At 41.1% G+C, this 24164-nt stretch overlaps 3 protein-coding genes across 7 annotated transcripts in view; 1 reads left to right on the top strand and 2 right to left on the bottom strand.

Moving 5' to 3' along the window:
- homer2 (homer scaffold protein 2) overlaps positions 1-2706 on the bottom strand; it is a 31972-nt gene extending 29266 nt beyond the window's left edge. Inside the window, exon 1 of one of the 3 annotated variants that reach the window (XM_040011427.1) lies at positions 2591-2706. In XM_040011427.1, coding sequence (XP_039867361.1) covers positions 2591-2592 — 2 coding nt within the window. In that variant the 5' untranslated portion in view covers positions 2593-2706. Of the gene's footprint in view, positions 1-1647; positions 1669-1921; positions 2030-2590 lie in introns of those variants that run through there. The other 2 variants (XM_040011425.1, XM_040011426.1) reach the window with 2 other exon arrangements.
- Positions 2183-5868, top strand: LOC120721234 (RNA guanine-N7 methyltransferase activating subunit-like). 2 transcript variants are annotated; one of them, XM_040011429.1, is made up of 3 exons: positions 2183-2299; positions 3132-3302; positions 4938-5868. In XM_040011429.1, exons 2-3 carry the CDS (start codon positions 3133-3135, stop codon positions 5173-5175), a joined length of 408 nt encoding a protein of 135 aa, XP_039867363.1. In that variant the 5' UTR covers positions 2183-2299; position 3132; the 3' UTR covers positions 5176-5868. The 2 variants fall into 2 exon arrangements, with proteins under 2 accessions (XP_039867363.1, XP_039867362.1); XM_040011428.1 differs by lacking the exon at positions 2183-2299 and adding an exon at positions 2801-2925.
- Positions 5869-16826: 10958 nt separating this feature from the next.
- On the bottom strand, positions 16827-22996 carry LOC120721439 (BTB/POZ domain-containing protein 1-like). Of its 2 annotated transcripts, none has more exons than XM_040011773.1 (8): positions 22401-22996; positions 21014-21170; positions 20032-20137; positions 19743-19940; positions 19396-19588; positions 19216-19303; positions 17686-17832; positions 16827-17591 (listed from the first exon to the last, which is right to left on the bottom strand). In XM_040011773.1, the coding sequence occupies exons 1-8, from the start codon at positions 22814-22816 to the stop codon at positions 17433-17435; spliced, it is 1464 nt and encodes a 487-aa protein (XP_039867707.1). In that variant the 5' UTR covers positions 22817-22996; the 3' UTR covers positions 16827-17432. The 2 variants fall into 2 exon arrangements, with proteins under 2 accessions (XP_039867707.1, XP_039867708.1); XM_040011774.1 differs by having other exon boundaries at positions 19396-19525; positions 22401-22995.
- Between the last annotated feature and the right edge of the window lie 1168 nt (positions 22997-24164).

Below are 24164 nucleotides of genomic sequence, written 5' to 3'. Positions count from 1 at the left end.
CCAAACACAGACTCATTCTTATCTGTTGATTTGCTGCTTCGTGCAAAACACATTGCATCATTAGCAGGTGTGCTCATGTAGTAATATATACACACTGCAGAATTAGCAACACATCTGCTAATTATTGGAAGGCGAACAAAAGAATTCCCCTTCCCTTTCTTTAATTTAGTCCAGTTACTTCAAGGTTTAAGATGTGATAGGCATTGTTTTTTGGGTCTTGTTTTACACAAACACACAAGAAAACTGCAGATTCATCAGTAAGCTCCATCATTCAGTTGCAGTGTAATGAGCAACATTCATTAAGTTATTTCTTAAGGAGAAAGTTTCCAGTTTCAGTTCTCACATTTGATTCGCTATTACTATTATTATTAAATATTTTGTTTGCCTTCTATGAGAGTAAATTTCATTAGTTGTGATTTGGACTCCTGGTCAGACACAGTCACAACATTCTGATTCAATCACTGCTGTAATAGCTGCTGATTCAAATGCATCAAAGCAACAATACTGAATCAGAAGTGTAGGAGATTGGATTTATCAGCCTTCCATAGTTTTGATTGTTCACTGCTGCTCAGGTATTGCGAAAAGGAATTTTAAGATTTTTATTTATTTTTGTTTTTTTTTTTTTTTAAATACAAGCAACATTTGATTACCCCAAAACTAATTGGAATGACAAAGGCAGCCAATGTAGTTTCAAGGAAGTCCTGTGGGATGAAATTTCATAGAAGCCATTTGTGTCCTCCTTCTTAAAAAGGTATTTAGGTGACAAGTCACACCACTGCTTAGGACATTAGTGAACGTAGAAAAGAAAAAGGGAACTTTTGTGCCTGTGAGTAGGTGGGAACTCCTGCTTTGGCCTGGCTGCCATGCTTGTCACAGATCCACTGCATGGGTCAGTTTCATGACACAACACAGCTGAGTCCTTTGAAACCGGCTGGGTGAGTACACCAAACTGGCGAAAGGAAGTCAGGACTGTTGAACTGGTTTCTTACGCATTAAAATACTAAGGAAAAGCAATCACTTTGGTATGGGGTGGTACTCATTACATAATTGAGCATTTATGCAGCTAGTGATTCACGCCTCACATCATAGTTTCCATAAATCCAAGTTGTGTGTTACAAGTGGAAGAATTCCTAAAATAAATAAATGAATAAATAAGTGATCTAGAGTGAGGTTTAAGTCTGAAAAGTTTTCCCTTTTTGTGTGAAATTAAATACAATCCAGCTGCTTGGAAAGCATAGACAGGAATATATGTAGATGTGAAGAAAGAGGGAGAGATGGTGATTGCATAACTGTGGCAGTGAGCCACAGAATCAACATTCATACCACAGTATAGAGGCAAAATACTGTACGGTACCATGTAAAACTACTGTGGGAGTACACGCCACTACCTCCAGTACTGTGGACAACACACATACATACAAATACACACTTCCACAAGTACCACCATCTCTCCTCATTAGTGGGCAGTGTTGACTCTGACACCTCCATATCATAACCCTCTCCAAACCATATTCCTATCCTGAAGAAAAGGAAGAAGTGGAGCACTCAAGAATGATGCTTTTGAAATTCTGCTCATAAATAAAACATAAATCCATAATTATAAATATGGCATCAACCCCCAACCCCCCACCGCACACACACATATACACACATCTGAATAGTCTCACTGACAGTCCAACAAGAGTCACCTCATTAATTTCCCCACATTGCAACACAATCTGGCAATAAAACAGAGGTGATCTTCTCACAACCTGGCGCTTGAAATCAGCGATATTTAGAATTAAATGTATTTGAGGGCTGACAGGTGAAACGGGCAGCTCTGGGGGCATATTTGCCGTCTTTTCGCCGCACAAACACATTTTTAGTCAGCGCAGGTGTCATGAGAGGCGCTCTGAAGGGCAGCGCTTTCTGGATTACTCACCCCATTGCCGCGGACTTGAGGAACAACTCCTTATTTTTTTCTTTAATCTGAAGGTTATGTATTGGCTGGGTTGAGGGGAAAAATAATATTTCAAAAGCGCAGTCCGTAGATGATTAGCGGTCCAAAGAGTTCATAACCCCGTGTGCCAGCTCCGAACAAGTCCTCTTGCCGCTGAGAGACAGCTGAGATATGGGGGAGAGAGAGAGCAGTTCTTCGCAAACTCGACTCACCGGGCTGTCAAGCTCAGTCTCACAGAAGCCCGTTCAATTCAGGAAGTTTTTTCCTCCTCTCCTCCTTTGTTTTTCCTGTTCACATGGGCGGGTGTGAATCCCACCTTGGCGTGGCTTCTCCCTCGCCGCCTTCAAACAATCGGCGCTGGTGAGTTAAGTTAATGTTTGCATTTCGCTGCTCTACGCTGAGCTTCTTCCTCCACAACGGGCTGTTTCATATCAACGGCAGCAGCAGCGACACGGGGTGGCTTCCACCTGCTTTCTCCTTTCAGCCACCCACTGTTTCCTAAACCTGTCATATCTGTGGTGGCGTCTGCGGTTTTAGATGGACTTTCAGGCCAGACTGGAGTTTTTTAGTCATAAACAAAAAAAAAATAAAATAATTTTCAGTTAAACCCGACGGCTTTTTAAATAAAAAATAAAAATCTGATGCACTTACATGTTTCCATTCACTGTGCTGGCTTCCACCAGTTTGCCCTTTCTCCCAAATTAAGTGGAATAACTGTTAAAGCAAACTTCGCTACGCCACTTATTAGCATGTAATTGTGTCAATTAATAGGTCTTGAATCTTTTCATAATGATTGTTGGACTTTTTTCTTCTATCCCCTAACTGCCAGGTAACGTTAATTAATCTCTGGCAGGTGCGCGCGCTCCCAGAACCGTTAAAATTTGTAGAGGTTTGTTCCGGGGGGGAAGGATTTCAGCGACGTACGACACTGAAATTTCAGAAGTGGAAAGTGTCGCTAAAGCTAACGACGTACTTGGCACATTCAGGTATTTTTTCAAAGCCAGAGATGTAACTGTTTTTAATCTAGTTTTATTTTCCGTTGTTTATATGTTGGATAACTACTATTACTGTCCAGAATAGTTATCTTATTGGGAACACGCGGTTTAGCAAGACCAAGAGGGAATACAAACACGACGCCGCGATAGCAGCTTTTCTGTGATATTAAGTATTTCAATAATTTGTGTGCTCACAGAATGACCGAAACTGCGGAAACCCAGCAGAACTACGAGGAGATGTTCGCACACAGGTTCTCCTCGGAGGATCAGGAGTACCAGGAGTACTTAAACCGTCCTGCAGACCGCCCTCCCATCGTGGAGGACTGGAGGAGTCGTGGGGGAGGAAACCAGAGGGGCAGAGATAACCGGTAGGGCTGCTTGTTGATTTCACTTTGTCATTGCGAAACTGCTAACGATTGAGAGAAGTGATAATGATAGAAACACCGCTGTAATGTAGGTGATAAGCGTTAGAAAATATTAAGGAGAATTCCCCTAACCATCGTGTAGCTGGGATATCGGTAAGGAATGAGAGATTCTGTTTAGATGCTCTGAACCAGTAAAGAAGAATGCAAAAGACTTCTCATTAAGTAAGGCAGTTTTCCACTGAAAAATGACAGCAAGATAGTCAGAGGGGTGAAACTGTCCTTAAAGATCAGTATTCCACTATACCATTGATCTGGACAGTGTACTATGAAGTACGTTCGAGCTACCGCTGATATATTTTGAAAGGCATGGCACTGGCAGCATCTACCCAGTCAAAAAGCCCCCCCACCAACCAACCAACCAACCACACAGGACTCCAATGATCTGTGTGACTGTGAACCAACACAGACACATTTATTCTGCCCTTCACCCAGGACCAGTTTGCAACTTGCCACTTGGAGCAAATTACTTGAGACAGCACACAAACTCCTCCCCTGTTATAAGGTGGTGATTTGTGGAGTGGTGAAAAAGAACTTCTTCCATCCTGAAAGAGAGGATGAAAGCTCGATCATTCAGGTGGTGCACAGAATAAAGCCGCTACTTTCACACATCAAAAGGAGCCAGTTGTGGTGATTCAACCATCTGACTAGTTTCCCTCCTAGGTGAGGTGTTTAGAGCATGTCCTACAGAGGAGTTTCCAGGGCCAACCCAGCACAAGTAATTTCTTTAGTCATTTCAAGACTTTGTCTCTCAGCTGGCTTGGGAACACCTCGGTGTCGCAGCACAAGGGCTAGAGGAGGTGACTAAAAAAAGGGAGGTCTGGGCATATCTGTTTAAACTCCTCCAGGAGCCACGAAAGAATGCTGATGAAAATGAGGACTCTGTAAGTTATAAGTCTGCTGTAACGAATACATCTGATGGATTACAATTGTTATGCAATGAAATTAATGTAGTGTCTGTAAGATGGTTTTAGTTTCGTTTGTAATTCAGATGCAATGCAAGCTTTGTCTGTGAGCAAATTTGATGTAAGGTTCATAAATGTGTTGTGTGACCCCATTAATAATTGTGTACTGAAATTCTCCAATATTTGTAGAAAATGGCACACACACAAAAATCAAGGAATAAGGCTAGATCTCAAAATCTGTGTTTGTTATGCTCTTAAGAAAACTTGGCCCCAATACAGTCTGCCCACAGAGGTCAGAGGGATCTTCCAGGAATGTTGACGCTATTTTCCAGAGAACCGATTAATCCATAGGTGGTAATTTTGGACCTGTTAATATCTAATCTGGACCATAGCCTGCAGGTTAGGTTGGTAGAATAAGTTGCCATGGCGATGTACCCCAGTAAGAAGTGAACTGCCTTCATAAAACTGAAATCTTAGCATTAACACTGAAGTTTCTGGAGGAGTTTCCTGGTATTTTTACCTTCTTGTAAATGAGAAATCTATTTTTAAATTGTGATGAGAGATTAGAGAAACCCAGTAAGCACGACTCACAATACCGTAGTAGTTTATGAGGACAACTTAAGCTAATGTCTATCAATCACTGCCTGTTGTTTGTTAATTTTATGTCATCATCAAGGTACCATGACCGTGGTCACAGAGGACGTGGATGGGGAGGAGACCGTGGATGGGGAGGAGACCGCGGTTGGAGACGAGATGATCGTGGACAGCAACATTGGCACGACAGAAACCGAGACAGAGAGCGAGACCGAGACAGAGACCGGCACTGGGGTCATGGAAGTGGGTCTTATTCAGGGCGGCCAAGCTCCAACCAGGGATACGTCTCCCATCAGAGACCACATCATGATCGCTACTGATCTCTTTTGTAATCTCTCAGGTGTTACAAGTGTTTAAAGTATTTGTAGTCTTTTAGCTCACATTGTAGTACTATATGCAGGAGTGTGCAACTAATATTTCTTTCAGTGATTCAAGATGCATATATAAGCCAGGATGAGCAATGTATAAACTAAAAAGTCTTTTAGATGCACTGATTTTTACTCTCAAAATTAAAATTCCTGGCAGGTAAATGGGACTGTGTGAATCTGCTGCTTTTCTGTTGGACGTCCACTTAGCGTCTTTTTTTTTTTTTTCCTCCCCCCCCCCACCCCACCCCCATCATACCTAACCACAGTAATGTTTTCCCATGTTATTTCACACTGCTCAGCCCTGTTGTCATATTTGGATGTCTTAACAGGAGATAGATTTGCAGTATTCTGCAGTGGAGCTGACACTGAAAATGACTGTTTCTCTCGGGTTTGTGGGCTGCCGTATAATTTCATTAGCACATTATTGCTCTGAAATTTCACAGGAGCATTGTTTTGTTTATTTTCTGCTACTGTTTTATATGCTTTGGTATAAAATTGTGTGGTACAGTGTTGTAACAAACACTAAACCAGAATTCGCAGCGAAAACGTGTAAGCAACACAGCTTCAGTTTTCTGTGTCAGAATGTTATGCAAGGACATGTAGACTTAAGAGCTAATCTGCTGTCAATAAACTAAATTAAAAAAACAAACGAGATTTCTGGAGGGGGGGGGTTGAGTTATGTAGTTTGATATTTTTATTTTTTTTTTAATAAAGAGTCTTGTTCCCAGCAGAAACATAGCTGCTAATAATTTATTGGAGATAATTTATAGGGATGTGTCTAAAAGTTCAAAAATTGATAAGATCAGATATTGGCCTATTTCATTTTTCTACTGTATGCTATTTTGTTATTTTCTTTCTTTCATTTAGTCGCACTAAGCTGATTCAGGTTGTAACACCAAAGAATCACTGACCTTGTGTTACATACCATATAAATACTAGTTTTTCATAATGTGTGTATACACGCACACACCCGTTCAGCTATCTTAGTGAGGACCATCTTGTTCTTTTTTCCTGAGGTAGTTGTGTTGTAGCTTGGACTTCTGTTTTGGGTCATTATCTTGCTGTGGGATGAACCCATAACCAACTAGGTGCATACCACAGGGCATTGCATGGTGCTGCAAAATGATATGGTAGCAGTTTTGGTTCAGGGTGCCTCTCACTTTGTACAAGTGACTGACCCTGGATCCAGCAAAACAGCCCCAGGCCATCACACGTCATTCTCCATGTTTGACAGTTGATGCAACACACATCCTTTCTCCTACCCGACAGCATACAAAGATCCTGCATGATGACCCAAAGATTTCACATTTTGATTCATCAGTCCATAATACCATCTTCCAGCCTTCAATAGTCCAACGGACAATCAAATCTTTTTATCAGTTCTGAAACAAATGAGCAACCCAGTGTAGGATAATCAGAAAGTAATGGGTTCATGCTTCATGCTGGGTTCATGCTTCATGCTGGGTTCATGACCTTTGTTAAAGATTAGCTCACATTTTAACACTAAATAAGCGAAACCTTACTGCAAAATTCCTCAATAAGTGGTCCAGGCTTATATCTTTATTGTATTCAAACACATTTCAGAATAACCCAATCAGTATATTCCAGGAATTTTGATTTTGGGACCACTGTGAATTTGCTAAACCAATATTGAGATGGAAGCAGCAAGCAAATCGCCGCACTGTTTCATCACTGCCTGGATTCAGTTCTGTGCTTTCTATTTATGGACCTGGTAAAGACAGGGTTAACAGTTCATTTGGACTTCAGCAGTGCAATCAGCTGTGATGATAAGCGAGGGAGGGAGGGAGGAGGTTAGGCCGTAAGTGCGTGGGGGATGTGCTGAAACTGGCACACTGTGGAGAACGCTGCCATCACCACTGTAATCAGTTTAGATTAGAGAGTTGTCACCCGAGACTGCTGTGTCTTCACAGCACAGCGATGTCTTGTGCAGAGTAGATCAGTAAGTAAAGTAGGGGTTTATTTACAGAGAAATATCTAAAAATTCTAGACTTGTGTTTACGTGGCACAGGGAAGGAGTGTAGATATTCCCATCTTTCACGGTCATTTCACTTTCTTTGTTATCAGTGCTTTGGCAAATCATAAAAGTATAATCTGAGGAGAGTTCACAAATTAAGGTCAGCAGATTTATATGCAGTATTATAAAGAGAAACCCAACACATCACCACCCAGCAAGCACTTGGGAAACAGTGGGCAGTAAGAAACTTCAGTCATAACTAAATTCAGGCTGGGCTGTCTTGACCATTTGGGGTGAGCGGAGAGAGAAAGGATGAGCGCTGAAAAACAATAAACACTGAGCAGATTGGTGGTGCCAGTAAACAAAAGATCAGGAACACACAGCTCCAGAACCAGACGCACAGGCTCTGGAAAGAGAGGGGACAATGCAAAAACTATCCAAAGTGAATGACCTGCAATAGTCGTCAATAAAATTAATTTACATTGAACGAGAAGAGAGCAAAGCCAAGATGATAGGTGCACTGTGGGAGGTCCCACAAAAGAAGGGCCTATAGCATCATACATACATCATACATCAGCTTTATACAGTATTTTATGTTCCAGTCAGTGAAGGTAAACTACTGTGGAAAAGGTTTAAGCCACCCTCATTTCTTTATATTCTACCAGAAAATTCTAGAAAATTGGGATACGTGCAATCATACATGGAAACACAGTATATATGACAAAAACATTATATTGAATTATATGCAATATTATAAAGAGAAACCCACCCACACTCAGCAAGCACTTGGCAAACAGTGGGGAGTATGAAACTTCAGACAGAACTAAATTCAGGCAGCAGCCGGCTCCCTTGACCATTTCGGAAGGTCGAAACAGAGTTTTCACAGTTTCAATAATCTTGAAAGTGTTAAAGCATGGGTGTCAAACATAAGGCCCAGTTGCCAAAATTTAGCTCTCCAGAGACTCCAGTTTGGCCCACTGTACAGCTTTGAAAATGAAAGGAGCATACAACACATATAGCTCATTAATTGATGTACTTTGTAAACTGGTACTACTGAAGTTTACTATGGTCACAGTGAACAAACATTTCCCAGTGTCTCAAGTTATTACAAGAGTAAGCTAAAGTCATATTTCTTATGGTTTGTCCCTGCTAATAGCACGACTCTCTGGATGGCATTGCTGGCAAAGACTCTATAAGGACCCATACAGTGTTGTTCACTCTGTCATCAGTCTGGATGGATAGTGCCTGCATTTTATAGAGGATATATGATACAGAATTTGGTGTTTTCCCCTGACATTTCCTTCTCTAACACTAATGATAGTTTTTGCTTTTCATGGATTGTCAAAAAAGTGGGTCTTCGTGCTCGAATCCTGCTTTGAATGTGTTTAGCTTACGTAGTATAGAATTTGGTGCTGATATTAACACATCACATCAGAAGGACTGCCTGTCAGATTGAGATGAACTGACATCCCCTTTGAAATCCTCAGAAACTAGACTCAACATAAAGTTCACACAGCTAGAAAGATTAATCCAAAGGTCAGCATGTTAATCCGGTCCTTTGTGTGAGACAGAGTGTTGACTGTACTATCCCTTAGCCAACACATTCATTGCACTCATCTCTTAATGCAGCATAAAGCATCTGGTTAAGCAGTTTTTGCCACATTAAGAAAATAAATGTGCTGCTTACTGTTATTTCTTTGACTACCAGGTGGAGACCTTTTGAATCCCCCTCTAATCAATCCCATCATGTTTTAATTGCAATTATTACGCTGGTAATGCATGATGAGACTTGGAGATTGTAAGAAAAGGAAAACAATAGAGAGAGCCACAGTGAGGGACCGACAAGAGTATGCCCTCGGTGTGGTCTGCCGGGCTGTCAGGCTTCATGTGGCCTGTTTGTGACGATGCAATGTGACAGCAATGGAGACAGTGCGCTGGGGGCCATGTCCTTGATGATGAACTCATCCACTACAATCATCACTCTGCCCCCCCTCCTCTTGGAAGAGCATGCACACATGCGCTTGTGCGCACAATACACTACAGCCTCCCCGGAAACACACACAAACACGCAGGATCCCCCAGCCCCCGGAGCACTCGGCGACCTACATCTGGTGTTGGAGAGTGCAGGGGCTAAGGTTGGTCCGGGCCAGCCAGCCCCCAGCAGACAGTGCAGAGTGTTCGTGTAGCGAGTGGCGTGTGTAAATGGCAAAGCGCTCCTGCTCTGCTCTTTTGTGTTGAAATGAATGCCTCCAGCATTCAAACAACACTGTGCACGAGTGTACCTTGTGTGCACGAGCACACGTGCAGCTAGAAGCCACGTGATCATATATGCACTTAATTAACAATTAAGAATAGGTCGCAAAGTGAGGTTTGAATGCACCCTGGTGCTTTGCTCATCCGAATGCACACTCTGTAACTTAATCATGCAGCTGCCCAGGTCATCCATGTGAAGACGGTGGACTGTGGTGCAGAGGAGCGCTTGTTAGTCTGATTATATCAGGTGGTACTCTAGTGGCACACATAGACAGCTCTAGGAATACTTGGTGGAAGAAGCATTCAGACCTGATCCTTTACTAACCTGGTGAGAGATGTATTCGGTAGTGGATGTGAAACATAACAAGAAGCAGCTTTGGTGCCACTTTTTGCAACCAAAGGCCAAAAAGGTTTCTCATGAATTAAAAGCTGATGCTGTTATTATCAAATTCAGCATATGTAGTAGAAAGGCCAAATTGTAAATTCCCATGTTATAAATAAAATGCAGGTCATGAAAATTCAATGTATTTCTTCTCTCATGGGAATACAGACAGAAATGGCTTTTCTCTTGTTACCAAAGATGGCTCCATCTTCCAAAACCTTAGATGCTCCGCTCAGTCCATCTGTGTCTTCCTCATGCAAACCAGTGATTGGCTGAGGGACAGGCTGACACACAGAACTACACCGAAAGCCTTTTCATTGCAGTAAAGATGCTGGTTTGTAATTGATGTTGATCAAAAATGCAACATCTGAGCCATCTGCTTTTCTTGTCTCATTCAGGGTAAGGACATTCTCAGATTCAGCAGTGTGCGAAATGGGAACGATTTTCCCTCATTCTTCAACCTGCCCTGTGCTTACTGCCGTCTAGGCTGCAATTACCCTTCAAGATGACAACCATCAGCGTCCTACAGAGCAGCACATCGAACCACTGCTGATAATTTACATTGTTGAATATTAATAAAAGTCAGATTCAAGAGGGAAAGGTGCAGATTTTTTGTGAATAGAGAAAATGTCCCTTTGTTTAAAACCAGTTGCCCAAACAGCTAAATGTAAGAAATATGCCTTTGTTTATCCTTTTCCTGATTGACTGTGAATGAAATACTTATAAAATGAGTCAAAATTTGCTTTTACACACACACACACACACACACACACACACACACACACACACATATAACGGTCAGCGATTCTCTGCGCGATCAACCTCTCATATGTTTAAGCTTGCTGCGGGAGATTTCACTTGTCATGTTTGCATAGTAAGCTAACGATTGATAAGACGATGTCAGAGGAATTGGTGCGCAAATTATCATCATTCACCAATCAGTACTGTCGCTCTCTATACACAGTTCGCGCGATTGCAAAGTGAAAGCAAAAAACAAGCGCAAATTCAAACGCGATTTCAATATGTCACATAATGACAGTGGCTCATCGATGCCAATGACATAATTACCCAGCTACATTTCCGAAAGAATGCAAAAGCATTGACATATATTTTTCCTTCCTACAATAGCCCTACGGGCAGGGCAGAGATAGATTTTGGTAGCCCGACTGGAAAAATCGCTAGCCCCAGGACGTCGGGCTAGCGATTTTGCGAGCCCTGTATCTGATTGAGGAATCACTCATCTTTGGAAAAGAGAGTTTATTACAGAGAAATGGCTCTTTCCAAAATAAAAGCTATACTATATGCTTCTTCTGGGCTATATTCTCAGCAGCATATTGTAGCAGGTCAGGGCTGTTCGGGGTTCTGTTTGTACAGTTATGTTTTGTTTATGTTGCCATAGTGACGGGTGACGCCCTCTCGCTGCGACGGTGTGTCCTTCCGGGGTCAGAGGGCGCCCTGTGTGTTGTTGTTGTTGTTGTTGCTGTGCGGTTGCTGCGCTGAGCAGTTAGCTAGGGCAGCGTTCTTCTGCAGATGTCAATAAACGGCTGTGCTCCCTGGCTAGCTCACGGGAAGCAAGACCAAACGACACCTCCGTCTCCACCTTGTCTGAGCTCGCCACAATATTAAACATATCAGGTCCCCATAAGGAGAATCATGTGCTAACGGCTGTCTAAATGACTCGAGTAAAGTTTGTAGCATGCATGCTTGTTGTTTTTGTCTGCTTCCACTTGTCTTTGCACTAGGATGATGTCGGCATAAATGTGCAGTCATATTCGTTGTGTTCCCACTAGTGCTGTCAGCGTTAATCTCGTTGAAATGACGTTAACGCCACAACACGGCAAATCTCCGTTAACGAGCTACCCCTGATCTCCCGTGCGTGGGGCTAGACGGCCAACACCTTAACGAGCTAACTGCGCTAACACACTAGTTCCCACCCATGTAATTGAGCATTGCGTGGCACATCCAACATACTGTTTTACTTCAGTCCATGACGCGCTTACCTTCAGGGTCATACCTCACATGAAAACCAAAATAATTCCAAACGCCAGATCTGAATGAGGGTGGGGGAGGTTCAATTTGCCATGTTGCAAGGAGAGCTTAACTTCTGTCTCGCTAGCTTGCCCTGCGCTCTTCCTTCTGACGATGCTGTCTGTGTTGAGCGCTCAGTGGATCTGCGCTCGACAGTGCAGCCTAGGCGGAGTAGTCGAACGCAGATTCACTGAGCGCTCAACACAGACAGCCGCTAGCACATGATTCTCCTTATGGGGATCTGATATGTTTAATATTGTGGCGAGCTCAGACAAGGTGGAGACGGAGGTGTCGTTTGGTCTTGCTTCCCGTGAGCTAGCCAGGGAGCACAGCCGTTTATTGACATCTGCAGAAGAACGCTGCGCTAGCTAACTGCTCAGCGCGGCAACCGCACAGCAACAACAACAACAATAACACACAGGGCGCCCTCTGACCCCGGAAGGACACACCGTCGCAGCGAGAGGGCGTCACCCGTCACTATGGCAACATAAACAAAACATAACTGTACAAAAAGAACCCCGAACAGCCCTGACCTGCTACAATATGCTGCTGAGAATATAGCCCAGAAGAAGCATATAGTATAGCTTTTAATTTGGAAAGAGCCATTTCTCTGTAATAAACTCTCTTTTCCAAAGATGAGTGATTCCTCAATCAGATACAGGGCTCGCAAAATCGCTAGCCCGACGTCCTGGGGCTAGCGATTTTTCCAGTCGGGCTACCAAAATCTATCTCTGCCCTGCCCGTAGGGCTATTGTAGGAAGGAAAAATATATGTCAATGCTTTTGCATTCTTTCGGAAATGTAGCTGGGTAATTATGTCATTGGCATCAATGAGCCACTGTCAATATGTGACATATTGAAATCGCGTTTGAATTTGCGCTTGTTTTTTGCTTTCACTTTGCAATCGCACGAACTGTGTATAGAGAGTGACAGTACTGATTGGTGAGTGATGATAATTTGTGCACCAATTCCTCTGACATCGTCTTATCAATCGTTAGCTTACTATGCAAACATGACAAGTGAAATCTCCAGCAGCAAGCTTAAACATATGAGAGGTTGATCACGCAGAGAATCGCTGACCGTTATGTGTGTGTGTGTGTGTGTGTGTAAAAGCAGCAGGATATATATTTTAGTTCTGCTGAGCCAAATAAGACAGGTCAGGGTGAAGAAGTGACAGCCAAAGAAAAGCTTACCACAAAATCGAAAAGTTATGCCAAATCAGACTATAAGGCGAAAAGAAAGTGCAGCTTTATGGTTTCATGGACAAAATAATTTCTGTGGCTGCAATATGACGAGCTAAATAACCGGGGCTGCACATAAGTGGTCCGCAGGTGCGCATTCGCTGTCAAAAAAAAAACAAAAAGAAAACGCGCACAAGATATGAAGTTGCAACGCGTGTTTGCATACATAAGATTTTCAGGAGGAGGACAGACATTTGTTTAGAACTCTTAAAGATGTCGAAGAAGCTCCTTTAAGCAATTACTTTGGTGTTCCTCCACCTCCAAACAAATGTCAGAAGGAGTCCGAACCACAAAGGAAGCGCGTATTCTCAAAAAAGTGGTTGCAGGAGGTGAGCTGGCTTCAAACAAATGATGAACGCACAGAGATGTGGTGCGGAATGTGCCGTGAAAATCCCATTCTAACGGACAAAAACAGTGCTTTTTATATAGACGCAAACTTCTTATCTGGTGCGCGTCTTTTATTTTGACAGCGAATGCGCACATGCGGACCACTTATGTGCACCCGTGTAAATAACATAATGTTCTGCCGGGTGTGTTGTTGGTTTTCTCTCGATTTCTGAGTCGACAAGCGCCTTTGTTACTGGGACCAGTCATTTTAAGAAAGGCCCCCATTAGAACCCATGAGAAATGCAAGAAATGCATTATTGCTCAGTCTGCAATATCTTTCCCAGAACAAACACCAATTGCAAATAACATACTAAAAATAAACCTGAAAAATCTGTTTAGAACAGCGTACTATGTTGCAAAGAGTGAACTACCACTGGCAAAATTTAGCAGTCTTTGCAAACTTCAAAAAGCAAATGGCCTAGATCTTGGTTCCACTTGTCTCTTACCCGTGACTTCAGTGGAAATTTCAAATTCAGGATCTGACACAGACTGATTCAAGTCCTACACAGTTCTTACAAGTTCATAGAAATTTCTGTTCAATTAGAACCAAGTATTTGAGTTGATGATTGTAATTTTTATACAATGTTGTAATTTGTTTTTCAACAATTTTTTGATTAATGTTTTGTTTCCTTTACAATATTATACTTTAATGTATAATATTGTAAAGGAAACAAAACAGGAAACAAAACATCAATCAAAAAATTGCTCTCTTTTTTATTCGGGCTACTTACATTTATTTTGGGCTACCAAAAACTGAAGAGTCCCTGCCCGAAGGGCTACCAGGGATTTTGAAATTTTGAGAGCCCTGAGATATATTTATTTTTTTATTACTTTTGTTTCAGCAACATTAAATTTAAAAACTGTACTTTTGAGTTAAAATATATATTTATAATGTTAATAAATGACAAATTAAAAAGGCATGAACATTTTTTTGTATCAAAAAAATATCGAACCGTGACACCAAAGTATCGAACCAAACCGAACCGTGAATTTTGTGTATCGTTGCACCCCTAATATATATATATATATATATATATATATATATATATATATATATATATATATATATATATATATATATATATATCTATATATATATAGATATATATATATATTAATAATTAATTATCCAACTGTCTCACAACACTGGAATACAAATTACATAACTCCCACCAGCTGGACAAGTAGGTGAACACAAACACACACACACTCACACACTATCCATTCTGCCTGCAGGTTAAGTCGTGATGGACACACACACACACACACACACACACACACACACACACACACACACACACACACACACACACACACACACACACACACACACAGAAAGCTGGATCTTGTACCAGAACACGGTACATTCAGTGTACCTTCACTGAGGATGTGTCATCCTGTTTGACGAGAATATTTAAATAAATGTAGGTGCTAAGATGCAGTACACTGACAAACAAGGATAGGCTGCACACACAATAAAGCTAAAATCCAGGATGAGTGACTGAGTGGGGATCTGGACTGACCCAGGTAACATTTTAGGATCAGCATCTAAATGTAGCCTTAAAAATGACTTTGTGTGGTTTCAGTTAATCAACACAATTGTCAAGACACAATAGGAGTAAACAAATCACTGAACTGAATTTCCTTTAGGGAAATCCAAAAAGATCCTAGGGACTATTGCCACAAATGTGAAAACAAAGGTGTGTAAAACCCCTTGTATTTTGTGTAGAGAAAGCTGCGTGAAGTCTGGGAAATTGGCTCAACTGATGTAGTCTAAAAATTGCTTGGTGTAACACTTACCACACTCAGCTTTTGACCAAAAGAAAAATACAATATTTCAGGCTTTCCTGATTCAGTTTTGACACTGATGTGATTTTTGCTGTTGTTGCTTTGTGTCTTCAGATAAAGACAGGAGTGTGTGCATCCTTTAGGTGTGTTATATTACCACAAATACATCTGGGTACATAATGTAAATGACAAATACACACTGTAACCACAGACAAATCATACACATATGATGCATGTCTTTGGCAAACACGAAAATGTGTTTTCATAAAAATGCTAAAAACCAGAAAAGAGAGTAAAGACCTTGCTTCACTTCAGTTCCTTCACAACAGAAGAACCCCATGCAGGTAATACTACCTGCTCATATGTCAGCATCATTTTTTGGTACTGTGAGAGTTTTGCTGCACAACATTTTTTGCAGCCACACTAATTAGAGGAACCATTTCTAGGCTGAGTACTAAAAGTGGGGTTCCTGATTATAATCATGCTTCAGCACCACATAAACCATTTAGTCCTGTACAGTCATGTGTCACTTGTTGTCAAAAAACAGCAGAGAGAAAAATCCCCTCTCCTGTCATCAGTGTTCATGTTCAGGCTCACTCTGTGAAAGACGGCTCATTCATCTGCCATCTAACCAGCCTCACACCACCCACACACCTAGAAAGACAAGCACACACATCATAGAAACCACAAATCCCTGTCATGGATTTGTAATCTAATAAGTGCAAGAAATCATCCTTGTGACTGAGTTATTCCCAATAAGCTCCATGTTTGCCTGTTTGTGGCAGACGTAACAGGAAGCCTTTATTAAGTTCTTTGAAGACTTTAAAATATATTTTTTAACAAAGTACAGGTAAAAATTAGAGGACTGGTAGTGCTGTGGACTATTTGTCCTCCTGGTTCTTGAGTGTTTTGTGTCGTGGGTGGTAAAAAAAAAAAAAAAAAGGAAAAACAAAGCTGCCTCAAAGTGATTTTCTTGGTTCTTTCTCTTATGAGGGCCGTCTAAGTGGGCAGGCAGCAGAAGCTCTCAGGTCCCGGTGACTCACCTGACAGCCTTCGTGGATCACTCTCCTCGTCAAAGCCCACTCACAGCCGCCTAAAGTGGCCTTGTTTGCACTGCCTGTTTCATATGAATGTGCAGATTATGCAATTAAAGAGCACTTCATCTTTTGAGCTGTAGACGCAGCTTTCAGAGGACAGCCTTCTTTTCACTGGCAGAGTAAGAACAGAGCACATCCAGCAAAGAATAATTGGGCATTATTGAGATGTGCGTCAGGATTAAGGACGACACTGTAACCACGACGCCGATTACTTCCCTTGATCGTCTCACAACCCCCTCCTCTAATCTGTTTTGTAGTATCTGAATGCATGTAGAAGATTTGGCATCACCTAGTGACACAAAGAGGAATGATATAAACTGTACATAAATATTTACCACAGCGTTTGGAACAGGAAAAAAAAAATCTCACTTTTTAAGCCATATTAAAAAAAACCAAAACATTTATTTCCCCATAAAACTGGAACGTTTATTTTGTTGTTGCTGGTTTTTTTTCCCGTCTTCTTTTTTCATTTTAACTCTAAGCAAACATGAAGTCATAAATAACAGCATGTACCACTGGCAATGTTACACAACATACACACACGGAGCGTGATTACAATGCCAAAACAAAGTACTTGAACAGACACATGTTGAATACATGATAAACAGTGCACAATAAAAAAAATAATAAAAAATGTAAATATTGTACTTTGGATAAATGCATCAGCAAAACAGATTGTAACTGTCTGCAGTCTGACGTGCAGCTCAGATTCACATGTTAACAGACAGACAGCTCTCAGGCCTGTCTCCAGGATGTGTCTGTATTTAGATCATTCATAGCAGATGATACACTTTGTCCCCCGAAAAGCTTCTTTTCTTCTTTTTTTTTTTTTGACAACAGAGCTGTGATTTTTCCACAACTCAGGCTGTTTCCACATTGCTGATCATGCCTGTACACCAACATCGTATAGACAAATACACACATACAGCACACACACACACACACACACACACACACATTCGTTATTCCATAGGCTCGTGAGGCACTAAGAACAGTCCAGTCTTCCCAGCAGTCCGAGGTCTCCTTGTTTCAGTGTACCTGAATGACACTGCAGCGAGTTCAGCTGTAGTAGATGATTTCTGGTATCTGCCCGTCCTCCACGGATGTGCCGTTGTTATTTCCAGGTGAACTAAAAAAGAAAAATGTTGTCTTGGCCCCCGATGCCAATTCCTGGGTCACTTTCTTTAACCCTTTAGTGCCATAATGCGAGTCGGGGCCCTGAGTTATAAAATTAAAAAGACAGACGTTAAATTAAGCTCATTTTCAATCATTCCTTCAATTCAGTTTTCAAATACAGTGACCTCGGGCTGACCTTTAAGGTGGCGCACGCAGTGTAGCTGACGTTGGGTAGGATTTCCACGGGCTCTTTGAACATCACTCGGAACGTGTTTGCTGTGCCATCGCAGCTGAAACCTGTCTCGTTCTGTCCCAGTGTGATGCGTTTGTCGCTCTCTATGATCTACAGAGGAACAGGAGAAAGTCTTCACTGAATGTACAACAACAAAATCAACTTTTTACACAGCTGGCAGCATCAGTGTCACATCTGTTTACTGGTGGATTTCTGTAGCTGTAACAAACGTGGAAGCCCCCTGAAATAAACTGTTACACAGCACATATTCAGCTATGTCTCTTCTTACTGGGGACTAAAGTTAACAGGCACAGAGACCAGCCTGTGACCGCTAAACTGCTGAATTCAGTCGTCGATCGTTTACGCCTGTGTGACTGGGGTTTTAGTTTAGTTTAGATGAGCAGCAATAGGAGGGATCACATGCATAAAGGGCCCCAGGCTATACTTTGAAATGCAGGGATGATGCAAATCTTGGACCTTTACATCACAGATTGTAATCAGAACATCTACCGAGCACTGCAAGAACCTGGGCTGTTCACTGGTGTGCAGAAGCTTCTGTTAGACTTTTTAACAAATACAGGGAACTGAACAAGTCAGTTGGCATTTGATGGCACATTTTTAGTAAAATAACTGAAAGGCAAACACGTGTCAGGGCTTGGTGTTTGACAGAGATAAAAGGTCAGCTACTGAACACTCGCTTTTAGCAATCGCAGTATCTTCAGCCATGTTTTATCTTAAAGCTTGTGTTCAAGCAGGAAACAGAGAAAACCGTCATATAAAGAGGAATTATAAATTACACAATAAAAGAGAGTGAGGTTACCATAAAGCAGATCTAGACAGCACACCCTTTTTTGGTATCTTTATTGCATATTTTGGAAAGGATATTACTACTGTGTTCAGATTTTTAATTTCTCCACTTACTGGTATTTTTTTTAACATTATTTCAGCTTTTTTCATAAAAGCAATGTTTTTATCTTTATTGCCAATGTGTGAGCGGACTGTAACGTTACTTAAAAATAAGATCTTTTCCAGCAGCCTGTGCAGTAACCTTAATGTGAGGGACTCAGATGAGTTGCCCGCTCCTTAACACCTTGCCTTTGTCTTTCTTCCATTCCTCTACAGCACCAACACTGAACACAATATGCTGTATGCTCATGCAAGCTACAGAGACCTGGCTGCAGTTTAGTTAAAGCCTTGAGGAATAATTTGGGGGATTTTACACACTGAGCACTTAACTTATAGTTTAAAGCTAAGATATATTAAAGTGAGGATTGATGCTTGTGTTACCACAACTCTGTATTTTAGAAAAGGTTGTTTTTCTTGTGTTTTGTTTTTAAATTCAATTTAATATTTCAAAGTTGTTGTTTTGTTTTTTACTTGCTGGCAATAATATAAAAATGAAATGACACTGAGTTCTACTAAAAAGTTATAAACCCACTCATCAGCAGTGTAAGTATTTTTTCTTGAACCTCATGTCTCCGTGCCAGAAGTTACCTGTATGTTGACCTGATAGTCAGTGGGTCCATGTATGGAACCATACAAGCCAAAGCCCACTATGGATATTCTTCTGTTAACATTGAATCTGCAGAGAGAGAAAGAGATGGAAAGAAAATGAGAAAAATCAAGTGTTAATAATTAAAAAACAAAAAAAACAACCATCAAGCCTCCGCTCACCTGATCCTGTCGCTGGTACCACTGTACCCCCATCGACTCTCAACCTGCTGGAATCTATTAATGCTGCACTCCTCCCCCCTGAGGCAGCAGCGAGGCCTGTCGATGTAGTCGACCCGCGGTTTGGGGTTTACTGTAAAGTGTAAAAACAGATTTACCACCTCCCGATCGAACAATATTCCAGACTGGGCAGGCCCTGTTGCACAAGAAAGAATATCAAACTGGTTTCTGTGGTTTGAGTTGTACATGAGGAACATGATGGATATGCTTAGTGATGGCTGAACTGGTAAGAATAGTGTTTCAAACATCACAGCATTGCAAATAAACTCATATTTCTGTGATTCACTTACCGGCAGCAAACTCCTCAACAGTCATGAGCGGGAAGCGGATGAGCGGGAGGGCTTTCCCCAGAACCTTCTGTTTGTTCTCCGCGGTCAGAGGAAGCTGTTGCCTGTAACACTCAGCCTCCGCCCAGCGGACCACCGCTCCAAACAGACGGTTCTCCCTGATGCTTAGTGTGTCTCTTTCAAGCACCGCGCAAAGAGTGTCTACACATGCAAATACACAAAAGTCTTAATATTTAACAACTCGCATGCAAACCGTGGACAAGAAAACACCTGATCATAAACGCTCACATACCAAGGTCAATATCTGTAAATCCCTCTGCATTTATTGCATCTGCTGTGCTTTTGTCGATGGTGTCTAAGCAGAGACTGGCGAGCTGAGGCTCATCAAATAACCTGGCCTGTAACGAGACCACAGAAGCATCCGTGTAAGTGTCGATTCTGGTCATTTATCTTGAACGCACCAAAGGAGGGTATCGAATTTACCCCCAAACACGTTAGAACAAGCAAAAACAAAACTGAAAGTTTAATGCAAACACTAAAACAATCCAAATTGGGTGGAACCTCATAATGCTAATGAATAAATCTCCCAAACCACCACTGCTAATAAAGAAAACACTGCTCAGAATATGGTTGCTTTAGCTTATTTACAGTATTGTTTATAGTTTTGTTGTAGTTGCTGCTGAGACCTTTTCTACCCCCCAATCAGATTCAGTAGCAGCCTGAGGGCACAGCAGCCAGCCACTGAACAGAATGCTGAACCCAAACAAACGGCAGCATAAACCAAAAATAGAACAGCTAATGTTGTAAAAGTCCTGCCAGCGATGGCTGGGAGGTGGTCTGGTGCTGACACACACACACACACACACACACACACACACACACACACACACACACACACACACACACACTTAAAAGAAATACAGTTTATCTCTAACTGTAAGAGCTGCTGTTGAACAGACGGTAAGAGCAATGCCAGATTTTCATTAGATTTTTTTAACATATTGCCTGGAAAATGCATTAAAAAAAAAAAATACACATAGCTGATATTAAAACCCTATTCATGCCCGCCATCTGACTCTTTGTAGACTACATAAATCTGACTATTTATATCTAGTGCCATCGAGGATGGTTCAAAACCAAGCAAGTTAACTTGCAGAATTAAAAAGAATATTTCAACATTAAAAATTTGACAAACCGAAAGTACAATCCAGGCCATCTGGATCTCTCAGTTTTAACGTAAAGGATGCACTATAGTCGAGGAGAGTGAAAGTAACCTGAGTGAGAAGCATAAATGCGTTGTCAGCTCTGAGATGTTTGGTGAGGAACTCCACGCAGTGCCCCTCCAGAGCAGGGACCGCATACTTCTTAGCCGTGTACAGAGTCGTCATCACCGTCTCTGGGCCAATGTGGACCTCGTCAGAATAGAGGAACCTGTAGAGAGGAAACAGGCACCAGAACAAAGGGAACAATTACATTTTCATAGTTATTCTACGTAAATTCTTAATATTTGTAGGCCATGCTAAGATGGAGGTGCCTCAACATTTTGAGTTACAAGGAACAAGTTCATACAAACATCACTACTCATTTGGCATAAACTGAAATGGTCCTCTAGATAATCACAACAGTTCTTTACTCATTATTAGCTTGAATCACCAGACACCCTGAGATACGATACTATCACAATATTTCCCTCATGATTTGCTATAATTGTAATTTTTTACCATTTTGCAATAAGCTGAGTATGTCAATAACATATACAGTTATTTATTACCTAAATATATCATCAAAGTATCTGTTTTATCCAATAACATAAAGTTATGTGCTTCAGTTATTTTTCTGTTGCAAAATGAGATTGTCAAGCATAACAACAATGTCACTAAAATCATCCATCAATGTTGCCCTTCTGTGATTGAATGGGGTCAAGTTGGCAGTTATATACTTTGCCCAGCTGAGTGTGTCCATCATTTGTGGTGATAGTTGTTGTTTTTTTTTCAGTTGAGCCCATTTATTGTAAGTTTGCTTGGCTAGCATTATTTTCTCCTGCACCACCATCCTAAATCAGAATCAGAATTATAATTTAGGATGGTGGTGCAGGAGATAAGCCCTCTTCTTAGTAGAGTAGTATTACAGGGTGTTTTCATGTACTTATTATTTATCTGTTTATTTTCATTCATCTAATAAAATATCGATATTTGGTGTCCCTGCGTCGATACAATATCGTGAAACTGTACTGTATCGCTATACCCTCCCCCACCCACCCCTTCTAATTATTAGTTTCTTAGCAGTTCGCATTTGAGTTTTTAACCTTTCAAATTCTTTAATTTGAAAGAAAAGGTCTGAAGGTCACTTTGCTGTGAGACCTCTAAAATCAGGAAGTCAAATTAATAAGTGATAAACTGTTTTTAATAGAGTACGTTAGAGCGAGGTTTCGTATTTTTCATTAGGCCTATAATTGGTTACCTTCTTTGTATCAACAACAGCTCAGAACGTAAACTTTATATCACCACATAAGCGCCTTGACTTTGATTAACTTTTAAATGCTGTTTTTAATGTTTATGTACACTTTGATCATGAGGTATGCATGAGGTTTTTACCACCCGGAAATAGTGTGGTACTAGGTGGTCTCGAATGCAGGCAGGGCGCGGGGTTCACCTGTCCTACCTGAGCAGCGCGAGGAAGGCGGCCGGCTCCACATCAGGCAGCTCGATTTCAGCAGAGGTCGTGGCCATCCCACCGTTAAACATGGCATCAAAAACGGCACTGCCAGCGGCCAGGACGAACTTATGGGCCGGTATCCTCTGGGCCTGTCTTCCTTTCCCGACTATGAACCTGACGTCGCTGAGAAGCTCGTTGTTGAAGAGGAAGGCGAAGCGCTCCTTTAGGGACCTCTTCGTCGCCTGCCAGTTGTACATGGGCTCCCGGTGAAGGCCGAGGACGGGCGGGGAGCCGGACGGGGTAGGAGCGGAGGCTGGGACGTTGGAGAGCGCTGCTGGTGCTCCGCAATGAGCCGAGTTGGATGCTGCCTCCTGACCGTCATGGTTTGACGGCAATCCGCCACCACTGCTCCCGGTCGCCATAACGACACACTGTTTTTAAGTGTACTTCCACAGAAACGGCCTCGTTATTGACACGCAGACACGCACTCGCCGTAATGTTTTTGTTGTTATTCATTTACGTGGTATCCATCGCAGCAGACGCCATCACTCATCACTAGCTACCTGCTAGCTACAGAGTCTCCGGAAGTGGCGTGGGTATACTTCCTCCAAAATACTTTTTTTTTGTCCTGAAACTTTATTGTTCACTTCTAGATTAAAAAAAAAAAACGAACAAAGAAAAAACTTGAACAGTGTCTTAACATACAGATTTTTTTTTCCTTCTTTTTATCTATATGACCGTTTTGGGCACAATACAATCGGCAAATATGTTAAATAGAATATAATTAAAATAATACAATTCTTATTAAAAGCAGCATTTACATTCAAACGTGGACGGACGTGTGAGCAAGAGGCACTACACTCTATTTTTTAATTTTTTAAATATTTTTTGATCATTACACAATTGGCGCATTAATTCAAACTTAAAATGTAAACAAATAAATAAATACATGTGTAATTTATAAAAACAAATAATAAGCCATTAAAAATGTATTTATAAAGGTCAGGCATCAATTGTAAACTTTTTATCAGATATTAGCTGCTGTATGCTATAATTTTTAAAACCCTTTTTAAATTATTAAACATAAAGTTAAAAATTGTCCCTCGTACTAAATACTCATTCAGTATTTATTGGCAAATATTTGCTTGAATACCCTATTCACTATAGTTATTCAAACAATTACAAAGCATATAGATCAACCCTCTGTGAACTAAGAGAATCATTTATGATTACTTTATTATAAATGTTATGGCAAAAGGGTTGAAATTGGAGTAATATGGCTGAAGGGGTATCTTACTTTTATTTGTAGCTCATGACATAAATGACATAAATAAATACTCAGGACCACCAAAATACTGATTAATAATATTTTATATGCTTTTAACACATGTTTGTAATACTTGTTCTACATGCATGGTAACAGTGTTACAAATCGGTGCTACGATTAGTGTTTTCTTAGAAAAAAGATGCAGCTGTGAATTGCAATAGACTGTGAATTAATAAATGCAGGTGTACTAATAAAGAAATAAAACGCTGAAATGTAATTGTCTTCTTTTGGCTAGTGAAACACTTAACCCAGTCAGAAAAGATTAGAAAATGCTAAATATGTCAAAGAAGACTGACGTTTTGTCGACCAGTGGTAGCTATCAACACATGGATGAAAGTGCCACTTCATCTTTGTCATGTTGTCTCATGGTCTCACTGCTTGTCTATTCTTTTGTCAGGTCGAATAGGTTTCAGTAACAGGACTGTTAGATTCTTCTTTAAAAT

This window comes from Simochromis diagramma, unplaced genomic scaffold, assembly GCF_900408965.1.
Source record: "Simochromis diagramma unplaced genomic scaffold, fSimDia1.1 OVJJ01000603.1, whole genome shotgun sequence".
Classification (NCBI taxonomy): domain Eukaryota; kingdom Metazoa; phylum Chordata; class Actinopteri; order Cichliformes; family Cichlidae; genus Simochromis; species Simochromis diagramma.
The sequence above is the reverse complement of the archived record's forward strand: the minus strand, read 5'-3'. Positions and strand labels throughout refer to the sequence as shown.